The sequence below is a fragment of the Sceloporus occidentalis genome, unplaced genomic scaffold, assembly GCF_023333645.1.
Source record: "Sceloporus occidentalis isolate IW3139 unplaced genomic scaffold, rSceOcc1.0.p SCAF_13, whole genome shotgun sequence".
Taxonomy (NCBI): domain Eukaryota; kingdom Metazoa; phylum Chordata; class Lepidosauria; order Squamata; family Phrynosomatidae; genus Sceloporus; species Sceloporus occidentalis.
In genome coordinates this window covers 1023793-1036477 of record NW_028316993.1, presented here as the reverse complement: position 1 = coordinate 1036477, position 12685 = coordinate 1023793, and the positions used below count along the sequence as shown (strand labels likewise).

Sequence of the window (12685 nt, the reverse complement as noted above, 5' to 3'; positions counted from 1 at the left end):
AATCCAGTCTCCTGAGTCCTGTTCAAACCACTATACCACACTCTTTCCTTAAAATCTACCAAGTTTTATTTGACACAAGCTTTTGTGAATTGTGAATTCAGATGCATTAAAAACCCTTAAAAACAATTTTATCTCCCAATAAGCTGAACTTGTACTACTCTTCGGTCCATTCAGACTCAACTAGACTCAGCTGGGTCTTAATAAACTGAACAATAGGCTTTTCCCCCCAAAGGAGGAAAACATTACCTATTGTAAGCAGTCAAAAGGCAGCATTTACATTTCATACAGCATTTAACACCTCTGGAAATAATCAAGTTTTGATCAATCTCTATTGTTATTACTAGCAAGCCAAGGCCTTTCTGTAAGGGCTTACCCAATAATCCTTGTGTGAAATAATAATGTTATATTGTTCTCAAAGATAATGGGGGATTAAGTTTTATATCTGTGGTGTAATGTCTCTTTTAATTAAAATCAAATGTGCTCCTACTGCAGCTGTGTAGTATTTAGTGGGTTCAGGCTCCTATCTTTGTCAGGTTACCATTGCAATACTATGTTGGAGTTCATGAAGAAGTAAGCCTTGTCTCCACTGCCTTTGGAAACTTATCAGCTTGTGAGTCCGTTTTATATTAATTGCAACACCAGACATTATAATATCCAAACAAGCCTCAACTGGATTGTTATGGCAATATCAGAATCTGAAATAATATATAGGTCAAAATATACTTTTTTTATTCAATTGACTGTTACAAGTATGTATGCTTTCAAGTTACACAGAAGTCTTCAGCAAGGAAGATGAGAGTATTTCTCAGCTGCAAACAGAGCAGGGTAACTAGTCAACATGAATGCATTTCCAGTCCAAAACAAATGTAGCACTTTGCATTGGTTGGTAATCTTTTAAAAATGCATTTATTAATTGCTTCACTTCCAGTGAAGTAAAAACTCAGAGATTTACAACAATGACACAAACATTACTCTTCTGATAGGCAAGTCTTGGCTATGTTGTTGTGACTGTTCTGCCTGCTTTAGTTGTGTGTAAGTCTAAAACCTTTACATTTAGTGCTGGTCTAGGAAAATAACAGCTTGTTCACTTACACCCCACACCCAAAACATGCAACAGCTCTTTCCCCTCCTTGACATTAAGTTGTAGCCCCAAATCACGGCACAAAGCACAACATGGTCAGGAGTGTGACACACTAAGTTCTGTCCCCACAACTAGAAATGTTGACATGCAATGGTGGTCATATAAATTCTTGACACTGAAGGGTGCTGGATGGGTCCTTCTCCATCTCCAGGGTTCATGTTAATGGGAGAAAGGCACTGAAGAGCACAAAAGGCAGAGAGAGGGAGTCACATGGCAGGGAACGGAAAAAGCAAAGCAACTGAGAATTTCCCTTTATCAATGAGAAAGGGGCCCTTCATCCTCCATCCTGGAAGGAGGTGGAGGGTGGAAGGAGAGAGAAGGGCACGGCAGCTGGCATCATTCTTTGGGGTAATGCCTGGAGAGGTAGACATTTTTCCCGTCGTACTCCGAAGTGGTGAGGCACTTGAGGAAGAAGTGCCCGAGGTCATGTTTGGAGATCACTCTGGATCCACTGGAGGTGTCTACAGTCACTGTGTAGTCACCTGTGAGGGGCTGGTCACCTGGAGGGACAGGAGAGATCAGATTAGGCACCACAGGTAAATACAAGAAAGGGACCATTCAGGGAGGCAACACTGCAACTGTGCATGGAATAGAAACCCTTTGCTCCCAAAATCATGTGCAGATTTTTTAAAAATTGGATGCGACAGGCATATGGAGTAAATAGTTAGCTGTGGCAGCTGAGAGATTGTGAGAGCTGGAGTCCTGAAAAGTATAACATGTCTAAGCTCTGCACAAGGCAGAATTGTAAAAACAGTTTGTTATATGCAGCATCATTACTTATGATGTCTGAATGCATACACATTGTAGTACATTACAGGAATAGTTCATCTAGTTTACTTTTGATTGGTGCATTGAGGGTATAAACAGTGTAAACAATGTCATTCGCCTATGTTAGGTTGTACAGTATAGTGAATTAGAGGCTTGTGATTCTTACACAGTGCTTTAGCCATCTCTACCAAAAAGTGCTGCTGCCTCATAAAACCACAAAACCCAGGATTCTATAGGAGGGAGACATGGCATAGTAGTGTCAAACTGCATTAGTTCTATCATGTACTAGAACACAGGGACATATCAGCATAATCAGAGCTTTCCTGAGCTTGGGCAGAGGGACCACAAACCTGACATCAGGGTGCCATGCTTTTGGATTAGAAGAAAGGGATGATAGACCAGGCTGAGCCCCATCACCCTTTTGCTCTGCATTATCCACCAGGAGTGTGTCAGAACTATACAGTCATAGTAGCTGGATATGGCCATAGCATAAGGAAATCTGTGTTTTATAGGCCCCATACAGACAGGCGAAAATAAAGCTGCTTTGGGTCACTTTGGAGGTATGCTGTTTAAATGATGCATGCATCCTAAGAGTCCACAAGCTGTGCCAAAGCCACAATCCAGGCCTGAGGATTAGAGTACAGCTTTGGCGCAGCTTCCAGACTCTTAGGACGCATGCATCATTTAAACAGCATACCTCCAAAGTGACCCAAAATTTTCATAGGATGGGGCTATGGCAGTTAAAGTGGGGTCAAACTGCTATGACTGTGTTGAAGTGCAGATGTACTCTTAGGTTGGAATCCTGTTTGTGACATACATGCATGTAAATGTGGCTTATGGAAATATTTTTCCCCAGCTGTCTTAATGGAGAAAGAACGCAGCAAATTTAGCAGAGCCCCGTCATGACTAGATCGGCTCTTAATTTAGCACCAAAAAGCATGGGTGGGTGGCTTGCAGTACTCCTACCATGTTAAGGCCTGTGCCAGACAAGAATGGCAATGCAGGCCAAAACATGCAGAGACTGGAATCTATTTGCATATGCAGATCAGCAAAGGCTTTCCTTACATAAATACACAGGGTCCAGATAAGCAGAGCTACTATTCAGCCCAGCCTCAAACCATTTCTTGAAAATCTGGCACAATCTCAAATGCCAGGATGGGCACTAGCAGCCCCACTATCATAAGCCCATACCTGCAATGTGGGGTGGCATGACATAGACACAGTCTAGCCCCGACTCCTTTAGGATCTGCTGCATCCGGATGTGGTCTTCTGTCACCGGCCGTAGCTTGGCAGGCACTTTGTCCAAATCCCACATGAGGAAGGCTACATGGGGGCAAAGACACAAACAGAATGGGACATTGTTCCAGGTTACCTGAAATAACCTTTGTTTGTTGTGTGCCTTCAAGTCGTTTCTGATTTAGGGTGACCCTATCATGGAATTTCCTTGGCACGATTTGTTCAGAGGAAGGTTTTCATTGCCTTCCCCTGAGAGAGTGTGACTTGCCCAAGATCACCCTGTGGGTATCCATGGCAAAGCTGGAAATCGAACCCTGGCCTCCAGAGTCACAGTCCAATACTCAAACCACTATGCCATTACTGTTGTTTAAAGCAAGGTGCATGGAAATGACATGGCACATACCATTTGAGATGGCAAGTTCACACAAAATGGAGTCAATTCCAAACCCTTTGCACCAGCTACCTGTTTTAATAGTGGTACTCCTTTATTTTGCTTTGGTCAGGCCTTACCTGGAATACTGCGTCCACTTCTGGCCACCACAATTAAAGAAGGATAGTGACAAGCTGGAGCGTGTCCAGACCAAACTGATTAAAGGTCTGGTAAAAGGTAAGGAGCAACTTAGGGACCTGGCTATGTTTAGCTAGGAGAATAGAAGATTAAGAGATAACATAGCCATGTTGAAATATCTGAAGGGATGTCACATTGCAAATGAAACAAGCTTGTTTTTGCTCCTCTGCAGACTAGGTCATGGAGCAATGGATTCAAGCTACGGGGAAAGAGATTCCACCTAAACATTAGGAAGAACTTCCTAAAGGTAAGAGCTGTTTGGCAGTGGAACCCGCTGCCTTGGAGAGTGTTGGAGTCTCCTTCTTTGGAAGTTTTTAAACAGAGCCTGGGGGTGCTTTGATTGTGTATTCCTGCATGGCAGAATGAGGTTGGACTGGATAGCCCTTGGGGTCTCTTCCAACTCTCTGATCCTATGATTCACTGAATAAGACTGGGGGAAGTGGTGGCTTTCCATGGGTTCAGGAAGACATCTTTCTGGCAAAGGTTTTAAATTATTTGCATGATTTATATCTTGTCTATCTCTTAGGTCTGCGACTCAAGGTCTCCCACCACAAGATTAAAACAGGTAGAGGTACAAAGACTTTTCTATAACTGTATCAATTAAATGCTTTCCTATTTAAAAATCTAGTCTAGATGCACTTTACAGTAATCTAAATAGGCTGTAACTAAGGCATGTCTCACTGTGGCCAGGTCTGACATCTCAAGCAAATGGCACAGTCGGCACACAAGCCTTAACTGTACGAAAGCACTCTCGCTGCCACCAAAATGTGAAACATATGCATCCATATGTACAGAGATCTTGTAGCACCTTTGAGAGCAACTGAAAGAAATAAGTTGGCAGCATGAGCTTTTGTAGACTTAACTCTACTTCCTCAAATGCATTTGACTTAAGTTTACGAAAGCTCCTGCTGCCAACTTCTGTCTTTCAGTTACTCTCAAAGGTGCTACAAGATCTCTCTACATAATGATTCTACAGACTAACATGGCTATATTTTTGAATATATCTATCCATGTTTGCTATTCATCCATGTCTGCTACTCCCATCAAGTCCACACATATACCCCTACCTGAAAGACAAACAACCACTTTGCGGATGCCATGGGATTTCATGGCTGCCACAATGTTCCGAGTACCTTCGGACATCATAGTGGTGGGACCTGTTGAGAGAGAGAGATGGAAACAGAAAAATCAGGAGAACAGTCGGTGGGCTGAGGGCTGGTGGGAGAAGGAGACATGGAAGGATGTAGCAGCGCATACTGAGGTCATTCCGTGTGCCCAGAATCACAATCACAGCATCCTGGCCCTTTATGGCTCGGTCAACATCCGACAGGTTCAGCACATCTCCCACCACTACATGCGCTGGTTGGAGCTCTGGGGGGAGACGAATGGGGTCTCGCACCAGCACTGTCACCTGGTAACCTGGAATGAAAGAGAGAAGTAGAATGAGACTTGTTTGGCAGGTGGCATCCAGCAAGCAGGTATTTCTTGTTCTTGTGTGCTTTTGAGTGGTTTCCAACGTAGGGCAACTGTAAGGCGAACCAATCATGTGGTTATCTTGGTGCGATTTGTCTAGACGGGGCTTGTCTTTGCCTTCTTCTGAGGCTGAGAGAATGTGACTTGCCCAAGGTCACCCAGTGGGTTTCCATGGCTGAATTAATGCACTTTGACACGACTTTGACCATAGCTTCGTGAGATGTTCAACTTTCTCTATCAGAGAACTCTGGAGCCACAACAAACTACAAATGCCAGGTTTCCGTAGGATGGAGTCATGACAGTTAAAATGGTGTCAAACTGCATTAATTTTGCAGCGTGGGAGCAGCTTAGGAGAAGTACTAGATCTCAACCAAGTCTAGTGGTCTGACCGTGTGGAAAAGGATTTCCCTTCATTTGTTCTTCAGACAAACTGAGTGGGAGGCCTCAAGTTCAAGATGAATGAGGAAGTGGGAGGCATCGCCTCCCTACAAGTTGTGAGGTTCCTAATTCTATTACCGCAATCAGTTCTCCATCACTTGTTCCCCCCAAAGTGAAAAATAAAATGCATCCAAGGGAGTCTGCTGCAGAATCAGCTCCCATTCATTTTGGTTGCTTTTGTATTTTGTGCCCTTTCAAAGTTGTTGTTGCTGGTGCTGCTGCTGAGTGCTTTCAAATCATTTCTGACTTATGTTGACCCTACCATGGAGTTTTCTTGGCAAGGTTTGTGATTCAGAGGGGGTTCCCTCTGAGGCTGAGACAGTGTGCTTTGCTAAAAATATATACCAAACAGGAAAGTCTGGTACTTACTTTTGGCTTTCAGTACACAGTGTGTCTTGCCTAAGGTCACCCAATGGGTTTTCATGCCCGAGTGGGGATTCGAACCCTGGTCTACAGAATCATAGTCGAAACCTCAAACCACTGCACTATGCTAGCTCTCTACTAAGTGATTTTTTGCAGTTTTTAAAACCGTTTCTCCATGTTCCTTAATAATGTTCCAGCCTCAATGCTTTTGTCCTCCAGTGGCCCCACAGCCTTCCTAGTGCAGCTGCACCGACTGTGGAGCTACTACAGGTCAAAAGAATGAAGGGAGGAGCCCTTGGAAAGAAGACGTTGGTTGGGCTGCCGGAAAAAGAACTCAACTGGAACTGAGAAGGATCACAAGAGAGAAACTAGAATCAGTTTTCAGATCGATCTACACCAGGGGTGGGAATGCCAGGGCCTTGTTGTTGTTGAACTATAACTCCCATCAGCCTGAGCCAACATGACCACTGCTGAGGAATGCTGGGGCTTGCACTCCAATAACATCTAGAGGGTCACACAAATGTCACACCTGGAATGCTTTTTTCCTTTCCTGTTATATATTAGTCATTTGCTTTTCAGATTCCTTCTTGGCTTTGTTCTGACAGCGGTTCATGCATTTGAAAGGAATAAAGTACAAAATAAATATTGCACCTATGCATTCAGTCAGGCAGAATGTATGTGCCTTTGAGAAAATCACCACCATGTTATTTCCTGGTGGTGCAGTGATCTTTTGTCCTCATACTGGTTTCTTGACTTCATTGTATAACCACATTGGCATCTTACTCAACTTACTCAAGTCAGCAGAGCCAGTTACCCTTTTGGATCACATCTCCCAGAATCCCCCAGACAGCATGGCCAGTTACTTTTTTGCATGACATCTTCCAGACATTTGAACCCTGGTTTCCAGAGTCAGAGTCCGACGCTCCAACTGCTACACAACACTGGCTCTCATATAGGTGATTGCAAACTTCTATTGTAGGTCCAATCCAAACTGGAGAAATTATCCCATTCTGAGACCACTTTAACAGACCTGGAATTTTGGAAACTGTAGTTTTCTGAGACATTGAGCCTTCTCTGTCAGAGAGCTCTGGTGCCACAATAAATTACAATTCCCAGGATTCCCTAGCACTGAACCAGAACAGTTAAAGCAGTCTCAAACTGGATTATTTCTCCAGTGTGTTTTGGACCATAGTCTGCTTTAAGGAGTTTGTTCCACCTAAACAACAGCCTAATGCTTTTTCCACCCAACTACTTATTTTTGTATTTGGGGAAATTATGCCTTTGGCAATCATATAGGACGGTGTCACTCCTCCCTGGCAACATTCCACTTTACACACGTGTTGAAATTACACAACACCACGGCCACTGTCTCCAAGCAGTCCATTTAAAGGTTGCCTTTGGATGCCAGGCCCTGGTTACTTTGCCTTAAAGTCAAACATCACCTCTCCCCTGGTGGCTTCCATGACTAATGGTTCCAAAGGACAAATCTTAATTGTCTTTCCGAAATTTGGAAAGCAGCCCAGACCCAAAGCCCAACCTCAAGATCTGCTGATGCCAGTAGAAAAGGCTAAAAAAGATGCCAGGCCTTCTCCCAAGAGGGGAAGTTCCCTAACTATGCTGGGAGGCCAGTGGAGCAGAATGTGGCAGGTGCCACCCTGGCACAGCTAAAGGCAGAGAAGCAGGGGTGGAAGGCCAGAGGGCAGGCAGGAGAGCCAGGAGATGGGCACTTCTATTATCGGACCAATCCACACTGCAGAAATAATCCAGTTTGAGACCGCCTTAATTCTCCTGGCTGAACGCTCGGGAATTCTGGGAATGGTAGTTTTGCAAGACATTGTTTTCTCTGAGTAGGCAGGACCAGAGATGCAGCACACACTCTCCCACTCAACACTGGTATCCCAAGGGGACCCAGTTGGCATTTGCCAGCTGGCACTGTCATAAACAATGGCACAAGAGCAGCAGAAATGCACCCCAGCCAGCAGGCCCAGGCTGAACAATGTCATTTTGCAGAAGTTTTAAGGAGGGGACCTCAGCTTTTAGAGGAGGGCTGCACAAAGTGCCAACCAGGGACTGTGTGTGCCCACCATGGAATGTTTTTGTGGCAGTTCATACCTCCAGAATCCCCAGACCGATAACGTCTGCTGGATTAAGTCTGCAGTGTAGATGCAGCCTGGGTGTTCAGTTGCAAAGGGATCTTGCAACACTTTTGAGTCTTAGTTTTTTTGTGGGTTTTTCGGGCTAGGCGGCCATATTCTAGAAGAGTTCATTCCTGACGTTTCATTGGCATCTTCAGAGAATGCATTCTCTGAAGATGCCAGCCACTGATGCTGGCGAAACGTCAGGAATAAACTCTTCTAGAACATGGCTGTGTAGCCCGAAAAACCCACAAAAAACTGTGGATGCCAGCCATGAAAGCCTTCGGCTTCACTTTTGAGACTAACTGTCTGAAAGGTGCTACAAGATTCCTTTGCAATCCTGATCTAGACTAACACAGTGGTTGTTATTGACAGAAAGAGCAGCCTGCCACAGGCTCAGGCCTCCTCAAAGCCAACCCACACAGGAGTCTCTTTCTGTCCCTGGCTAAACAGGCGTGCTTGGCAGGGCCGGCTTACCACCTCCCCATCGCCCTAGCCCATCTGTTGGCCTACCTCTGATAAATCCACCCTTTTCCTACTTATCTCTGCCACTCATCCGGACAGCTGGTTCCCGCCTGCTCAAAGTGGGCGTTCTATGCATGCCAGCGCTGCCAAAGGAGGCTGAAGCATGTGTGTGTTTGTGTATGTGGAACTGGCAGCCACTAGCTTCTGCCCTTTGCCAGGAAACTGTGAGGCTCCACAGCCAGTGGCACTGTGCCAGGGCCTACCTTGCAGGGTTGTGTGGAGGAGGAGGAGGATAAAGAAGAGGAAGAGGGGGGCTAGGGTCATGGGCACAGATGGGAAATGCTATTAATAACCCTTTCCCTGGGTTGGAAATTTCACCCAGCTTTGGAGATCTGCCACACTGCAGGAATAAATCATTTTTGGGGAGAGCCAGCGTGGTGAAGTGCTTTGAGCATTGGACTATGACTCCGGAGACCAGGGTTCAAATCCCGGCCCAGCCATGTAAACCCACTGGGCGACCATAGGCAAGTCATACTCTCTCAGCCTCAGGGGAAGGCAAGGGCAAACCTCCCCTCTGAAGCAACCTTGCCAAGAAACACTGTGACAGCTTTGCCTTTGCTGTTGTTGTGTGCCTTCAAGTCATTTCTGACCTATGGCAACCATATCATAAGAAGGGACCTGTGGACTATGATTCTAGTCCCTGGCCATGTCGCCAGCGGCTCTTAATGCCTTTGCCCCATGGATCTCTGCGGTGCTTGAAACCCACTGGATGACAATGGCTGAGTCACACTCTCTCAGCCTCAGAGGATGGCAATGTGGCAAAGCCTATCAGAAAAAAACCTTGCTAGGAAAAACCCAGGAGAGGGTTTGAAGGCACACAACAACAACAGCAACAGCAACAGCAACAACAAGTATAACCCTCTTTCTCCTCCACTCAGGGTGAACAGACATCTTAACTGCAAAGGAGGACAAGGCTCTGCAAAATGGAGGACATTCCAGAAAAATGGAGGACATGACACAATTAAGAAAATCCTTTAAAAACAGTCATTTATAAATAGAAATCCATGCTTCTTAGTCATGCTCCAAAGGGAGGGCATTTTGGTATCCCCCTGGACAGAAGGATGAAATGTAGGACGTGTCCTGGAAAAGGAGGACACACCCTGTAGCAATGGAGGACACCCCCCACCCACCTCTCAAATCAAAGCCTTAAAAACACTCCTAAAATATCTATTCACCTATAGAAACAATCCAGTCTCAGTCTGCTTGCACTGCCTTGGCTGAAGGCTAGGGAATCCTGGGAACTGTACAGCTTTGTCAGAGAGCTCTGCTCCCTTCCCGAAACTACAATCTTCCCAGGATTCCCTAGCACAGAGCCAAGGCAACGACAGCAGCCTCCAAAGTGGATGCTTTCTGCAATGGCCAAAGGTTTTGGCATGCTTCCTGGAAGGGAGGGAGGAGGTGTCCTGGCAAAGGAGGACACAACCCCCCCTCGATCTGCCTCCCCTTCCCCACCTTCCTTAGCACCCTCCCTTGCCTCTCACCAGCCTCGATGGCTTGGGCCAAGGTAGCCAAGCCGGTCATGCCGGTGGCCCCGAAGATGGCGATCTTCTTGCAGGCTGCAGCCATGCTGGTTGTTGCTTGCTGCTGCTGCGTCCTCCAGCCCAAGCCCTTCCGTCCAGAGCTCCTCCCGGGAGGCAGGGCCGTCGGAGGAGCCACCGTCTCGTTGCACCGCCCCTGGGCTCGGCCGGTCCAGCCTCCCGGGAGGAGCTCCGGGCAGCCCGGCCCCGATCAAGCCGCTTCCAGCCCTGGAAAGCCCCGTCCGCTCCTTCCAGGCTGGCTGCAAAAATCCCCGGGACTCGACCCTCGACGGTCAGCGCGTCTCCAAAGGCCAGTTGGGGATGTTGTCCAACAGCGCCTTCTGGCGGCTGGTTGGTGTCACTGCATGCCTTCAAGTCCTATATTTAAGAATCCTAGCATCTTAGCCAAAAAATATTGGATTGAGATATATACAAAGTTTTAAGACTTGATTTAAAGATAGAGGTGGCCCTTTTTTAACCAGAATTCTTTCTGTAGATATAAAGGAAGGATGAGTTAAGGCAGACTATGCAGAAATAAAGATAGGAAGATAAAAGAATTGAAGACAATAAATGAGAGAACTCTAGGTAGAAGGAAGTTAGATTATATATTATATATGTTATATGACTTTTAGAATATATTTTAGTCATGTAATATATGTAGTTCTATTTGTGAGACGTCGCTATAAGTTAAATGTCTTTATGTGATGCGTATTATGTATATTGTCTTATCTAAAAATCAATAATAATAATAAAGAGAATCTAGTATCTGATGAATTTACTGAAAGACGAAGAAACTGACGACGAAGAGCTAAGATGGGACTCCTTTACTAAATATTGTTATAAAAGGTGGATGAACATAAGATACAGTAATGTGTAAATTTACAACAACGGAAAATATACATCAGCATAGAAGTAATTGTGCAAAAACGGTGTATTCGCACTGAGGACAAAGATTATAATAAGGCGGTATTGTGACATTAAGGATAAGCTGGGTTTATAAAACATATTTTATTAGGATGAATAAGGTAGGTTGTTGGAAATATAAAGCGTAAGAACTTAACATGTAAAAAAGAAACATTTAAGGATTGTAGTAACACACTCTTTTTAAAGGGCATAAGAGAGTAAAAGATAGCAAGATAAGGAACGAAATTATAACGGGAAAGAGGAAGAGGAAAAAGAGGAAGAAACAAGAAGGCGGTTTAAATTTGTATGTATAACACATGAAATTTATACGAAGGGGATGGGGAGGGGAGGTGAAAAGAAAATTGATGCAACTGAATGAATGTAACAAGGTAATAATGTATTTATCTTATATGGTTTATTGTTATTATTATTATTATTATTATTATTATTAATAATAATAAAGAATCCTAGAGTTGGAAGTGACCCCAAGGGCCATGCGGTCCATCCCCATTTTGCCATGCAGGAACTCTCACTCAAAGCATCCCCATTGACAGATGGCCATCCAGCCTCTGTTTAAAGGCTTCCAAGGAAGGAGATGCCACCACACTCCAAGAAAGTGTGTCCCACTGTCGAACAGCCCTTACTGTTAGGAAGTTGTGAAGTCGAAGGCTTTCATGGCCAACATCCATAGTTTTTTTGTGGGTTTTTGGGGCTATGTGGCCATGTTCTAGAAGAGTTTGTTCCTGATGTTTCGCCAGCATCTGTGACTGGCATGGAAGAGAGATGTGTGTGTGTGTGTGTGTGTGTGTATCTTCCATGTCTGCATTCTCTGAAGATATATATACTGGTGACCCTTAGTAGGGAGGAGTGATTTCATGGTTAATATTTGAAGGGATGTCATATTGAGGAGGGAGCAAGCTTGTTTTCTGCTGCTCCAGAGAATAGGACCCAGAGGAATGGATTCAAGCTCCAGGAAAAGGGATTCCACCTCGACATTCGGAAGAACCTCCTGACAGTAAGGGCTGTGTATTGTTCTGTTGGTGCGGCAGGGCCTCGAACCCTGGTCTCGAGAGTCCTAGTCCCACACCCAAACCGCTACACTACACTGCTTCTGTATTTTGTAATACACCATAAAATTTCATCAGAAGGAGTCACATGAGAAAGAGTTTCAGGAAGCTGCAGTCTTACGTCTTAAGGCACATGGAAGGCAGCGTGTTTCAATATGAAGTTTAACTCAAAATTGAAAATATTGAACCCATTAATAGTGTATTAGCGTGACCAATAGTGAACATACACACACATGCACACACTGTCTATGTTCATCTGAAGATGGCAGCACCCACCGGGTTCGGAAATGAATTTTGGATATCTGAGTTTTAGGTGTGTACAGCAGACTTGGGAACTGCAACTCCCATCAGCCCTAAACCAGAATGGCTATCAAGTGTTCATGACTAGTTGTGTTGGTGAGGAATGCTGAGAGTTCAGGTCTAAGAACATCATGATCCTTTCAGATATAGTATCCATGAGAATGTTGTTGTTGTGTGCCTTCACGACATTTCTGATTTATGGCAACACAGGGTTTTCTTGGCACGTTTCTTCAGAGGGGGTTTGCCACTGC

The 12685-nt window shown here is 44.9% G+C and overlaps 1 protein-coding gene across 1 annotated transcript; it reads right to left on the bottom strand.

Annotated features, from left to right (window-relative positions):
• Positions 1–706: 706 nt before the first annotated feature.
• On the bottom strand, positions 707–10295 carry BLVRB (biliverdin reductase B). Its single transcript, XM_089478815.1, has 5 exons — positions 10129–10295; positions 4971–5132; positions 4781–4870; positions 3101–3232; positions 707–1641 (listed from the first exon to the last, which is right to left on the bottom strand). Exons 1-5 carry the CDS (start codon positions 10211–10213, stop codon positions 1478–1480), a joined length of 633 nt encoding a protein of 210 aa, XP_089334941.1. The 5' UTR covers positions 10214–10295; the 3' UTR covers positions 707–1477.
• Between the last annotated feature and the right edge of the window lie 2390 nt (positions 10296–12685).

What these genes read in the sequence shown, in the direction of transcription:
- BLVRB (XM_089478815.1), bottom strand. Translation starts at nt 10,213, where the DNA reads ATGGCTGCAGCCTGCAAGAAGATCGCCATCTTCGGGGCCACCGGCATG. An exon ending in GGCCCAAGCCATCGAGGCTG is followed by an intron (nt 5,133 to 10,128) that starts GTGAGAGGCAAG and finishes CTTTCATTCCAG; the next exon opens with GTTACCAGGTGACAGTGCTG. An exon ending in GGGCACACGGAATGACCTCA is followed by an intron (nt 4,871 to 4,970) that starts GTATGCGCTGCT and finishes CTCTCTCAACAG; the next exon opens with GTCCCACCACTATGATGTCC.